The 13773-nt window shown below is 40.2% G+C and overlaps 1 protein-coding gene across 1 annotated transcript in view; it reads left to right on the forward strand.

The window, feature by feature from the left end:
• Ubn2 (ubinuclein 2) overlaps window positions 1-13773 on the forward strand; it is a 92869-nt gene that overhangs the window by 64565 nt on the left and 14531 nt on the right. The window contains exons 14-17 of the mRNA XM_029558846.1: window positions 1065-1115; window positions 2705-4243; window positions 12770-13001; window positions 13432-13521. Of these exons, the coding sequence (XP_029414706.1) occupies window positions 1065-1115; window positions 2705-4243; window positions 12770-13001; window positions 13432-13521 (1912 nt within the window). The remainder of the gene's footprint in view (window positions 1-1064; window positions 1116-2704; window positions 4244-12769; window positions 13002-13431; window positions 13522-13773) is intronic.

Consider the following 13773-nt stretch of genomic DNA (forward strand, 5'->3'; position numbering starts at 1 on the left):
TATTTTATTATTTTTTTATTTTATGTGTATGAGCATATTGCCTGCATGTATGTGAGTGCACCCGCATCGTGTAATGCCGCAGAGGTCAGAAGAGGGCTTCGGATTCCCCTGGAACTGGAGTTAAAAACAGTTTGTAGCTGCCATATGGGTGCTGGGAATTAAACCTGGGTCCTCTGCAAGAGCAGTCAGTGCGCTTAACCACTGAGCCATCTCTCCAGCTGCTGCCCCCCCCCCACTCCAAAAAAAATTTTTTTTAAATTAAAAATATTTCTTAGCCGGGTGTGGTAGCACACGCCTGTAACCCCAGCACTTGGGAGGCAGAGGCAGGTGGATCTTTGTGAGTTTGAGGCCAGTCTGGTCTACATAGTGAGTTCCTGGACAGCTGGGGCTACAGGGAGACCCTGTCTCAAAAAAGACCAAAAAAAAAAAAACCCATAGTTGCTGGGTATGGTGGCACACACCTTTAATCCCAGCACTCCGGGAGGCAGAGACAGGTGGATCTCTGAGTTCCAGGTTGCCAGCTGGGGCTACAGGGAGACCCTGTCTCAAAAAGACCAAAAATAAATACATAGTTGGGCTGTAGACATGGCTCAGTTGGTAAGTGCTTTACTAGCATGCATACATGCACAAAGCTGTAGGTTCACGCCTCGGTACCCTCATAAATGAAGCTTGATGGCACATGATTTTAATCCCAAGCTTTAGGAGGTAGAGTCAGCTAGCCTGGGATGAGACCCTGCCACAAAAAAAAATTTGTTTAAAATATTTTATTCTGGTAATAACCTCTGATAACTACTATCTCCACCTCAGTTTGATGCTCTTTATAATGACAGAGTTTTAGTAAATGTCATTGGTTCACGTTAACGTGGACAAACATGCAAGCATGTGTCTCATACGCATTATCCACTTATCTTAGCAAATAGTTGTGGCCTCAATGCAAATACACCTACTCTCCTCTAGATAGTAAGGTTTTCAGTTGGGGATCTTAGAATGAAAGTTTAGAAAAAGTGCTAAGGAAGTTAGAGTGTGACCGCATTCTTAACAGCTTACACTCTGTAATACCTTAGGAGGTGATGTTAAAGACCCTTCCTCTCCATTCTTTCCCCACTGTGCTGAAGGTAAGTGATGTGACTGTATACACCAGCATATAAGACTCTGGGTTTGGGGGTTTTATTTTTAGGGAACTAATAGAGACATTGAGATAATTTTGTTGATTTGTGTAATAGTTTTTCTTATCTTAAAAATGAAATTAGGGGGCCGGGCATGGTGGCTCATGCCTTTGATCCCTGCATTTGGGAGGCAGAGGCAGGCAGATCTCTGTGGGTTCAAATCCAGCCTGGTCTACATAGTGAGTTCCAGGACAGCTGGGGCTACAGGGAGACCCTGTCTCAAAAAGACCCCCCCCAAAAAAAAATTAGGGCCGGGCATGATAGTGCATGCCTTTAATCCCAGCGCTTGGGAGGCAGAGGCAGGCAGATCTCTCTGAGTTAGAGGCCAGCCTCGTCTACATAGCGAGTTCCAGGACAGCTGGGGCTACAGGGAGACCCTGTCTCAAAAAGACCAAAAAAAAAAAAAAAAAAAAGAGTGAAATTAGGAACTGGAGAGATGGCTTAGTAGTTAAGAGCACTGGCTGCTCTTATAGATGACCTCAGTTGGGTTCCCAGCATACAAATGGCAGCTAACAACCATCTCTAACTCCATTTCTAGGGGATCAGATGCCCTCTTCTGGTCTCTCAGGCATTGCACTTGGTATACTTAACATACAACGCAGGCAAAATACTCATACATATATAAACAAATTAAATTTTTAAAAATGAAATTAGGTATTTTATATTTCTCTTAACCAAAAAGAGCTGCTTAAATTTTTTCCCTTTTCTTTTTGACTATTTTATTTTATTGTTTTGTTGTTGTTTGGTTTTTTTTCTCGAGACAGGGTCTCCCTGTAGCCTCAGCTGGCCTGGAACTCACTATGTAGACTAGGCTGGACTCCTTTTCACGTATTTCAGACTGTAATTCTCTAATCTCTTCCTTGATTTTTAAAGACAATTTAATACAACATTCTATTAACTACCCAACATTTTAATTTTTAATATTATTGTTTTCTTAGCATAGAGACCTACTCACAGTAGACAGGCTCTTACTAAACACATATTTGATAAATTACAAATGATTTCCATTGTAATATGTGGAGAATATGACTTAATGATCGACCTGACAGTTTGATGTACTGATTTCCCTATGTCCTGGTGGTGGCAGCTGCAGAAATGCAGAACAGTAGAGAGCAAGGGCCAGCATCTCAGTAAGTTGTACTGGACAAGGGTAGTAGTCTAACGTAAAGGCAGAGAGGCCTGAGGACCAGAAGAGGGAAAAGGCTTCTGAACAGGCGGTGTTGGAACAGTTCTGAGGATTTGATACTGGTAGTCATAGAAGTGGGATGCATCAGTAATGGCACTGAGGCCTACGTGATCCTTCAGCCTCATTTCCAGGTCCTTGTAGTGACTGGTGAAGGCAAGTGCAGTGTGTCAGACACTGTTGTGAGGATAACTGAGTAGAGCTTGAAACTTTCAAAGTTACTTTGGTTTTTGCAATCAAAATTTCTAGTAAAAAAATTTTAGTCATCATGAGAATTTCTTAGTTCTGTAAAAACTAACTTTGGAATTTGTTATTAACCTTATGTATTTTTCCAATATAATGCTACTTATGCTAGGAGTGTAGTCCAAAAAAGGACCCCAAAGCTCCTGCGTCTGCATCCTTGGTGGCTTCCACAAGCTCCAGCACACCTGTTGTGGCCTCAGCTAGCTCCAGCTCAACACCAGCTCAAGAAACCATCTGCCTGGATGACTCACTAGATGAAGACCTCTCCTTCCACTCATCTTCACTGGATCTGGTCTCTGAAGCTTTAGCTGTCATCAACAATGGGAACAAGGGCCCCACAGTGGGTTCAAGGATAAGTGTGCCAACTACAAAACCTCGTCCTGGACTGAGAGAAGAAAAACTAGCAAGTATCATGAGTAAACTGCCACTGGCTACTCCCAAAAAACTAGATTCTACTCAGACCACACATTCATCAAGTCTTATTGCTGGTCACACAGGGCCAGTACCAAAGAAACCCCAGGATTTAGCTCATACTGGCATCTCTTCAGGCCTTATCGCTGGTTCGTCAATTCAGAACCCTAAAGTTTCCTTAGAACCTTTGCCAGCCAGGCTGCTCCAACAAGGACTGCAAAGGTCAAGCCAGATACATGCTTCTTCCTCTTCACAGACTCACATCTCCTCTACCCAAGCCCAAGTTGCTGCCTCCTCTCATGCTCTGGGAACATCAGAGGCCCAAGATGCTTCTTCATTAACACAAATAACAAAGGTGCACCAGCATTCAGCTGTCCAACAGAACTATGTGTCTCCATTACAAGCAACCATTAGTAAATCGCAGACCAACCCAGTGGTGAAATTAAGTAATAACCCCCAGCTTTCCTGTTCATCCCCACTACTCAAGACTTCAGATAAGCCACTTATGTATCGCCTCCCCTTGTCTACCCCATCACCTGGAAATGGTTCTCAGGGGTCCCATCCCCTGGTTTCTAGGACAGCACCAAGCACCACTACCTCCAGTAACTATTTAGCCAAGGCTATGGTATCACAAATCTCCACGCAGGGTTTCAAATCTCCCTTCTCAATTGCTGCATCCCCTAAACTTGCCGCATCTCCCAAACCTGCCACATCTCCCAAACCTCTGCCCTCACCTAAGCCTTCTCCCTCACCCAAGCCCTCTCTGTCAGCTAAGCCTTCAGTATCAACTAAACTTATTTCTAAATCCAACCCAGCACCCAAACCCAATGTATGCCCAAGTTCTTCCAGTCCAAATGCACTAGTAGCCCAGAGTAGCCACTCCACTAGTAATAGCCCAGTCCATAAGCAGCCCGGTGGAATGAACATCAGCAGACAGTCTCCCACTCTGAATTTGTTGCCCTCAAATCGCACTTCTGGCCTTCCGTCTACAAAAGCTCTTCAGGCCCCTTCAAAACTAACAAACTCATCATCCCCTGGAACTGTTGGGAAGAACAGCTTGAGTGGAATTGCAATGAATGTACCTGCCAGCAGGGGTAGCAACCTTAACTCAAATGGAGCTAATAGGACTAGTCTATCTGGGGGAACAGGAGGTGGAACACAGGGTGCTACTAAACCATTGTCTACTCCACATAGACCATCCTCTGCCTCAGGGTCTTCAGTGGTTACAGCCAGTGTGCAGGTATGTATATGCTGTGCATTCATGTGATAAATGTAAGAGTGTATAAACTTTTCTGTGAGCCATTTAATGAGCTTATATATTGACATGTATTTATTATATTGTGTGTTAATTACAGCTATGGACATGATATGTTCCTATGTTGACATCATAGTGCTGGGTGAGGTTTTCGTTGGAATTTGTTTTTTTTTCTAACCAAGTACCGTGTTAGGTTGGGTGTGTGGTGCTCTACATCTATGATCATGGCACTTGGAAGGTTAAGGCAGGAGGATCTCAAGATCAGTGCCAGCCTGGACTTACGTGTAAGGAGTTCTAAACTAGTCTGGGCTGTATAACATACCCAGTTAAAAATGTTTTTGAAGGTGGGATGGGATGGTGGGGGGTTGTTAGCTCAGTAGTAGTTTGCCTAGCATGTATAAAACCTTAGGTTCAGTTCCCAGCATTAAAAAAAAAAAAATCACTCTGTGACCTTTCTTTAAAAAAAAAAAAAAAACTCAAGTGCATATTAAACGATATCACTTAGCTAAACATGGTGGTGCATTCCTGCAGTCCCAACACTTAGGAGGTGGAGCCAGGGGATCAAGAGTTCAAAGTCATCCTTGACTACACAGCAAGTTCATGACCAGGTTTGGCTACATGAGACCCTGTTGCAAAAACTAACAAACAAAACCATACAAACTGTCTCATCCAAATCAAGAAAAAAGTGTTAGTAGTGACTTTGGAATTTAACATGTGCTCATTGGTCTCCTCACCTTCTGCCAGCCATTCTTTTATTTAATCAAATTATACATTTATTTTTCTTTGACCATTTGTCCTATCAAAATTTTTATTTTGCATTAACTTTTTAATATATAATTCTCTCTGAGCTTAGTGGTGATAGACCTTTATACTGGTTTCCCAATCTGAGTTTTTAATTTAAACTTGTCTCTCCATCAACTGAGTGCTTCACTCAAGGAATTTTTGCTAGAAGAGACACAAATGTTTCTCACTTTAACTTTTGCACAGCTGATTAGTTCTTTCAGTGCTGTCGCATATAAATGAGGATAGACTTTATGGGTTACTAACCTCTATTTCAAATACCTTCCTTAGTATTGAGGATTATAGAAAAGGCTGAGACTGTACTGATTATTGTTTTCCCCTTTAGAAGTAATGTATTTGGGCTGAAATGAAAAATTTTCCTTTCTCCTTTTCATTCCAGTGTCTTTAGACTATAGCAAGGTTAGTATCTAGTTTTCATTAGTTTCGTACTTAGACCATTATAAGCCTTTTGAGTCTCAGACGTGGCTACTTTTTCAGCTCAAGAATATTTTATTCTGGGCCAGCAAGCCTGACGACCTGAGTTTGATCCCCGGGGACCCAGGTGGTGGAAGGAGAGAGCCAACTCCGGCAAGCTGTCCTCTGGCCTCCACATGCGTGTCATGTCATGTGCACTCCCCCTCCCACACACATATGAATAAATGTAATTTTAAGAGTTTTTTAAAATAAAACATTATTTTATTCTATTATATGTCTGATGATTGTTTCTAATTCATTTATCCTAGGTTTGTTCTGGGTTTTGTTGAGCTAGGGTATTGGTCTGTAGACCTGTCTGGCCAGGAACTTCTGATACTCCTTCCTGTCACCAAAGTGTGGGATTGCATCATGTGCTGCCACACCCAGCCTTATCATTATCTTTGGTTGTTTTGAAAACTAATTTTTTTTTTCAGACAGGGTCTCACTGTGTAGTCAGGCTAGTCATAGACTTGGAGAAATCCTCCTGCTCGAGCCTCCCAAGTGCCGGATAGGCTTGCCACCACCAACCACACCTGATTGGATATGTCTTTATTTTTCATATATTTTGTCACTCTGACTTCTATTGTTTGTTTTTCTACCTTGTTTGCATTTTGAGATTTGCCCTTCACACGAATGATTTGTTTTCATTAACATTTTTTCTTCCTAGAAATAATAAATGTTCTCTGTAAGCAAATTTAGAGACAAGAGAATAAAAGCCACCTATCCCCACCACTTTTTATCTATAGGCTTTTTTGTTGTTATTGTTATTTATTTATTTATTTATTTATTTACTTACTTAATTTTTGGTCTTTTTGAGACAGGGTCTCCCTGTAGCCCCAGCTGTCCTGGAACTCACTATGTAGACCAGGCTGACCTTGGACTGACAGACATCCGCCTGCCTCTGCCTCCCGAGTACTGGGATTAAAGGCATGCACCACCACGCCCCGCATACAGGCTTTTTTTTAAAGCTCTTTTTAAGAAGCTTTCTTACATAATATGTTATATAATGAGCTTTTTTAAAAGATAACATTTGGAACTGAAGAGCTGGCCCAGTGGTTAAGAACACCTGCTGCTCTTGCAGAGGATTTGGGTTCGGTTCCCAGCACCCACATTGTGGTAGCTAACAACCATCTAACTCCAGTTCCAAGGGATCTGATGCCTTTTCCTGGCCTCCCCGGTCATTGCATACACATGGTGTATTTACATACTGCAGACAGAACACTCATAGACATAAAATTTAAAAAAATTTTTTTAAATTACTCTTTAAAAAGAAAGTGACATTTTATGATATGCAAGTACTTGGGTTCCTAAATATTCTTTGAGAACATGACTTTATGACTTATGGAATGAGTCGTCTAAGGAACTGCTTTAACTTTGTACTCCCTCTTATTTTTGTGGAATATGAACACGTAATGAAGTCTTCCTCTTGCTAATTATAGAGGCTCCGTGCAGTTCAGTATAGTATAAGGCTTTGTATTCGAAACACATTTAATACCAAATTAGTATTCTTCCACTTAAATTGGTTTAGGAATGCATTCTAATATAGAACAAATTTATTTTACTGGCACTTTATCTGTTGAAATCTTAGATTGATTGTTGTTTTATTTCCATTTTTTTTCATCATACATAATAAAACTGAGTGGTATGTTCTTCACCTATAGCCCAGCACTGGGGAGGCTGAGGCAGGCAGGTCACTTGAACCCAGAAGTTCAAGACCAGCCTAGCCAAGATAGACCTTGTCTCGGGGGGGGGGGGGTAAATAACAAAATTGCATTGATATTGGGGGTTATTTGTTAAAATTTTTAACTATAGATACTGTTTGGGAAATAGTTTTTATTACTGTTTGTATTTACAAAATGTTGACTCTAAAATGAATCTTTAATTGATCAAAGGATAAATGGAAGAATTCTAACCCAAGAGGCAGTTCCCCATCCCATATCCTCCTCCTTAGCATCAGCCTTCTGCCTCTGCTCCCTGCGCTGTGATTGTAGGTGCACACTACCATGCCTAGCTAGCACTGAGCAAGAGTAATGAATGAAAAACTCTTACTTGGATGAATTTTAGGACTATATTATCTTTTTATTTTATTATAAAAAAAGTATAGTCTCTTATAGTTGTACTATTTTGCTGAAAGAGTAATCAAATTTTGGATAAATCCATGATGGTGTTAAGTATAGTCTCTTATAGTTGCACTATTTTGCTGAAAGAGTAATCAAATTTTGGATAAATCCATGATGGTGTTAAGTATAGTCTCTTATAGTTGCACTATTTTGCTGAAAGAGTAATCAAATTTTGGATAAATCCATGATGGTGTTAAGTATAGTCTCTTATAGTTGCACTATTTTGCTGAAAGAGTAATCAAATTTTGGTTAAATCCATGATGGTGTTAATTTAAGTATCACAGCCATGCCTTCATTTGTTTATTATAAAATTTTAGAGGCGTTTCCTAGAGTTGGAAGTGACTTTTTTCTTTTTCTTACTTTTGCTTATTTCCTTGCCTTTGAGTATGTAGTTAAATCTTCCTTTATCATTTGTCATCTCCAGAATCTACCAGACCTTCTTGTACCTGAGTGTCATTTATCTCAAAAGAATCCATTCACTGTCTAACAATGTCAGCAAGAAAGCCATACGGCAGAATTTTCTGTTTCTGATAAGTAACTGTTCCTCCTGGTGCTCTTCCTCTCCCAAATGGCCTTATGACTTGGAGACCCCAGAGTCCTGCCTTCATATCTTATCTGTTGTTCTCTGTCTTACTGGTTTGATTGATGAAAAAGTCAAAGACTGAGTAAGGTCGTCTCTACCCTTGTGAATGTAAGGTTGCATCTCTCAGTTGTCTCAGCTGCCTCCAACCTCTTGATCATGTCTGATGCTCTCAGGCGCTGAAGCAGATATTCTTCTCTAGGAGAGTCCTGCTGGGGCACATTGCCGGTGAAGCCTTCACCTCCTGAAAGGCATCTGCAGTCCTACCTGCTTATTTGTTTAGTGAAAAATGACAAGTACTTTAACAGAGGGTGAAAGTTAAAATCTTTCTTGGTTCAAATAGTAGTTAATGACTTTCCACCCAAGAATTTCTTCTTTCTTGCTCTTCAGCTTACTTTCTGTGATCCTGTATTTGCCACTTCATAATTCAAAAAACCATCCATTCCTTAAGCAAATGTGTCAGGCTCTCTCCTACATGCTGGGGAACCAGGATAAGCAGCATACTACCCTTGCTCTTATGGAACATGGATTCTAGGTAGGAAGCGAAGCTGAACACAAGTTCTTTTTATAAAAATGACAAGTGCTGGGGCTGAAGAGATGGGTCAGCGGTTAAGAACACTGACTGTTCTTGCAGAAGACCCGGGTTCAAATCCCAACACCTACATGGCAGCTAACAACTGTCCATAACTCCAGTTCCAGAGGATCTGACAGCCTCTTCTGCCCTCTGTGGGCATTGCGTGACACAGGTGCACTTACCTACATGCAGGCAATACAGGCATACACATAAAATAATCCTTTTTTTTTTTTGGCTTTTTGAGACAGGCTCTCCCTGTAGCCCCAGTTGTCCTGGAGCTCACTATGTAGACCAGACTGGCCTTGAACTCACAGAGATCCGCCTGCCTCTGCCCCCTGAGTGCTGGGATTAAAGGCGTGCGCCACCATGCCCAGCTAAAATATTTTTTTAAATGATAAGTGCTATATAAAAACAGGGTAAATATAGATTATTGCTAATATGCAGCAGGGACTGAGGAAGCTTCTTACAGAAAGTAATATTTAAGCCAACTAAAAGTTGAAAGAACAGAACACAGCCATGTGGAAGGAAGAGGGAAAAATCAACCCAGGCTAGAGGAAACTTTAGCAATGTAAAGACATTAAAGTGGGAAAGAACCTGAGATCAAAGTTGTATGAGCAAAGCATGGGAACCAGCACTGGGTAAAGGAGGACCTCATAGGCAACAATATGGACTTTGGAGTTTAATCTTTGTGGAATGGGAAGCTGTTGGAGGGTGACCTTAATCAGGAGAATGATATGGTTACATTCAAAATATTACTCTGGGTGTTTCAGTAAATAGGAGACAGATATGCTCAATAAAACATAACGTGGTTGTATTTTCCCCTAAGAGTAAAATGGAGAGAGGATGGAGAATGTGTTCGGTTCTGAAATGTTACTCTGCTCATCTAGTCAGTGTGGACTGCTTCCCTCTATGCTCCCGAATGTTACAACAATAGGATTTTCTACTTCTGAAAGATCTGTCTCTTAGAGGAGAGATATTTATAATGTTAATGTAACATTTGAATTACCTAGTGTTTCAATTTAGATTCATAAACAAAAATGTATTTGGAAAATCTTAGGAAGTATAAAATGTTAAGTTTTAGTATAATTTTTTTTTTTTTTTTTTTTTGCTGATACTCAATTTTTTTAAGTTTTGGAATTTGCCCCAATTTATCTTTTCTGTTTTAATGTGTCAAATAGACTCTTCAGAAAAACTTTAATAGTTCTCCTTAGTGATATTTAGTGTTTCTCACTAAGGGAATCTAATGGGCACAGCCTTGGAGACTCCATCTTAAGGCTACAATATGATTACAAAGGAGCAACTCTTGCTTATTTTTAAACTTATACAGGATTCTTTCTGTCCTTTTGATTTATGGCATTATTTCTAACTTTGTGTTTTGTTTTCTTTTTTCCTAAATCTATCCACTTCATATCGTGGATGGCAGAGTAGAGAGAAGGGTTGGCAAATTTAAAAACTTATGAAATCGGATGGAGAAATGGCTCAGTGATTAAGAGCACTGGCTGTTCTTGGAGAAGAGCTGGGTTTGAATTCCAGCACCCACCCTGGTAGCTAACAACCATCAGTATTTCCAGTTCTCAGGGATCCAACACCCTCTTCTGTCCTCTGTGGGTACTGCATGACACAGGCAAAATGCATAGCACTCATTACACATAAGTAAAAATAAAATTAAATTTAAAAATATATTTTTTTAAAATCTCATCAAGTGCAAACAAAATGGTAGAGATTAGTATTTTAAGAAGTTTCTGGGAACGGGGTGGGGGTGGGGACATGAAAATAAAAGTTTCTTTTGGAGGAGGAACAGGCTTGTTGATTCTGAGCTCATCTGTCCCTCATTTATGAGGCCTGCAAACTAAGGTTGCAAGCCTGGGTGTATGGGAAAGGAGTGCTGCTAATGGCAGTCAGTACAGAGTAGGAGGTCTGGTTGGAGAAGGTGATTCCAGTCTGGACATGTCAGACTAGTTGAGTGTCAGATACCTAAGTGGTGATGTTCACTAAACTCTTAGGTTCACTTATTAAATTTGAGATAGATGAATGGCCAGAACTATGGTTAGATATGTCAGTGATAACACAGGAGATGGGAGAAGAGGATCCAAAAGATGGTGGAACCAGAATAGAAGACTTCTGGAATGTGATATTTTTTGTTCAGCAGTGGTATGGACCCGTAAGTGTATTTAAAAAAAATTTAAATGCCATGTATGTATAGGAAAATTGTATATATTATATATTAAGAAATAAAACCTTCAGCCCTTACTGGGTGTAGTGGCACATGCCTGTAATCACAACACTTGAGAAGAGTTCAGGGTCAGCTTTCATTACATAGTGAGTTGTAGGACAGCCTCAGCTACACAGTAAGGCACCCTGTGTGATAAGCAAAACATCAGCCCTCAATAAGGTATTTTAGTAGAAATAACACATAAAACCAACATTGACTAATGTGTATTATTATTATTATAAGACAGGGTATCACTGTGTAGCTCTACCTAGCCTGGAACTTGTTGTGTAGGTCAGGTTGGCCTCAAACTCACAGAGATCCAGCTGTCTCTGCCTTCCAAGTGCTGGGATTGAGGGCATGTGCCACCATGCCCTAAATAAGACTTTTTAAAAGATTTTGTATTTATTTATGTTTGTGTGTGTTTGTGTGTGTGTGTGTGTGTGTATGTGTATGCCACCTGGGTGCAGGTGCCCTCAGATGCCAGAAGAGCACATTGGATCCCTTGGAGCTGGAGTTACTGACTGTTCTAAGCCACCCAAAGTGGGTGCTGGGAACCGAACTTCAGTTCTGTAGAAGAGTAGTAAATGCTCTTAACCATTGAGCCATTTCTCTAGATCCAAAATAGAAACTTTAAAAATACAGTTTTCTTGAACAAACTTAAGACCATAAATTTTTTGGCTTATGAGAAGTCTGGATTTGGTAAAGTAAGGCAATGAAAGAAAACTGCCAGTGGCAGAACTGTAGTATATTATATTTGATAATGATAAAATTGGGTAATATTAAATGTTTGATAACTGCACATCATGTGAAAGATGTGAAAGTAGAAAATTGTTTAGTTAATAAAATGTAGTTTAAGGAATTGAATTAGCTCAAGAAGTATATTTAAGTAGCTTCCCGTAGTTCACCAATGTTAGCAAACAAGGAGTTGTAGGAAAACATTGTTGAATTACCTTAGAGAATGTAATTTCAGAAAAGCAGCGTAATGGAAACCAGCTTTCAGCAGTTCTTGACAAATGTGGAAAATGGAGGTTGTCATTTGGTAAATGGAGGCTGTCATTTGGTAAATGGTGGCTGTCATTTGGTAAATGGAGGCTGTTGTTTGATAAAAAGGGAAATGTGGAAAGTGGAGGCTGTCATTCAGTAAGTTTGATAAAAAGGGATACAAATAATCTTGGGTTAATACTAGAGGTTGAGAAGGATGCAGAAATACAGTGAAGTTTTTTAAAAAGAATGAAGGGTCTCTGAGATGGCAGAGAAAATCTAGAAGGTCAGTCTTAGCTGTTGGATTCCTTTTGGCATAAGTCAGGCAGTTATCAGTCAGTTATCAGTTATCGTCCTGGGGAAGGACAGGTAAGGGAAGGACAAAGAAGAGCAGCAGTCAGGAGCAGCAGCTGCAGGCTGAAGCAAACAGGAGAGTGTCAAGAGTGTTTAGTCCCAGTGAACTTGACTGGAATTCTTTCCTAGTGACTCAGGTCTGTGGACTTGGAGCAGAAGTAGAGAAGGGGAATGGAACTCAAGGCTTGGGAGAGAATGAGCATTAAACTACGGTGCTGAGGATGCGCTGAGTACAAAAATTTTTAATGGCATTTGCAGATTTTCATTCATTTTTGGTTAACTCTTAAATATATTTCTCACCTCTGTGTCAGTTTCTTTCTCATGATTGTTAGAACAAATAAAAGAACACAATCTTGCATCCATGAAGATGTTGAGTAAATCAATTTAGGTGAAATACTTTATTTCTTATCTATTTTGACCCCTGGTTTCTGCACAGTCCACAGCAGGAGCATCATTATTGGCTAATGCCTCACCTCTGACTCTCATGACATCACCTTTGTCTGTAACAAATCAAAATGTGACTCCTTTTGGGATGCTGGGTGGCCTTGTTCCAGTGACCATGCCCTTCCAGTTTCCCTTGGAGCTACTTGGCTTTGGAACGGACACAGCTGGAGTGACAACCACCTCAGGATCTACCTCAGCAGCTTTCCATCACAGCCTAACTCACAGTAAGTGGGGCTCTTTGCTGCCTGGCTTTCTGATTTGACAGAAAGGGAACCAGTGAATTGATTCTGAATGAGCATAGCCAGCTGCAGTTAAGGAAGACTAAGATTATCTTTTCAAAGAAAAATAGTTTATTTCATCTCTTAAGTTACTGAACCCTGAGACTTTATTTGGAATTTTAAAGTGAATAGATGAACTATCTATACCACACTTCTATTGTAATGAATTTTATAAGAGAATGTCAAAGTTTGGGAGTTCCTTAGCATACACAGGTCCCCATTTATACAAGTCAGCTTTTAAAATGTATGTGCTCTAGTGTTAGAAGGCACTTGGAGTCAGGGTTTGTGCTGGCATTAGATAAGACAGGCTATTTTCAGGTTTGATCTAAGAGGGCTCAAATCTTAAAGGTGACTGACAAGTCTGTTTTCCCCTCAGATTTACTAAAGAGTTTACAGCCAGGAACTCAGCACGCAGCAACACTTTCCCACTCACCTCTGCCGACACATTTACAGCAGACATTTAATGGTAAGAGAGCCACTTGTTTCTTACTCTACTATTCGAGTGCTTACGGATATGAATTACACTTTTCTAGAAACAGCATGAATGGAATGACAAAGATTGGGAAAAAGAAATTTTCATATGACTGGATCCTCATTGGCAATAAACTCCTCTGAAGAGAAAGGAAAAGGGGTAAATGAGATCTTTTGTTACACACAGGAAAAGCTTTTTTCAAAGGTTTTCTTAGATGGAAGTGATGGCTAAGAAAGGGATTCATAA

The sequence above is a fragment of the Nannospalax galili genome, unplaced genomic scaffold (genome assembly GCF_000622305.1).
Source record: "Nannospalax galili isolate Female #2095 unplaced genomic scaffold, S.galili_v1.0 scaffold307, whole genome shotgun sequence".
NCBI lineage: Eukaryota > Metazoa > Chordata > Mammalia > Rodentia > Spalacidae > Nannospalax > Nannospalax galili.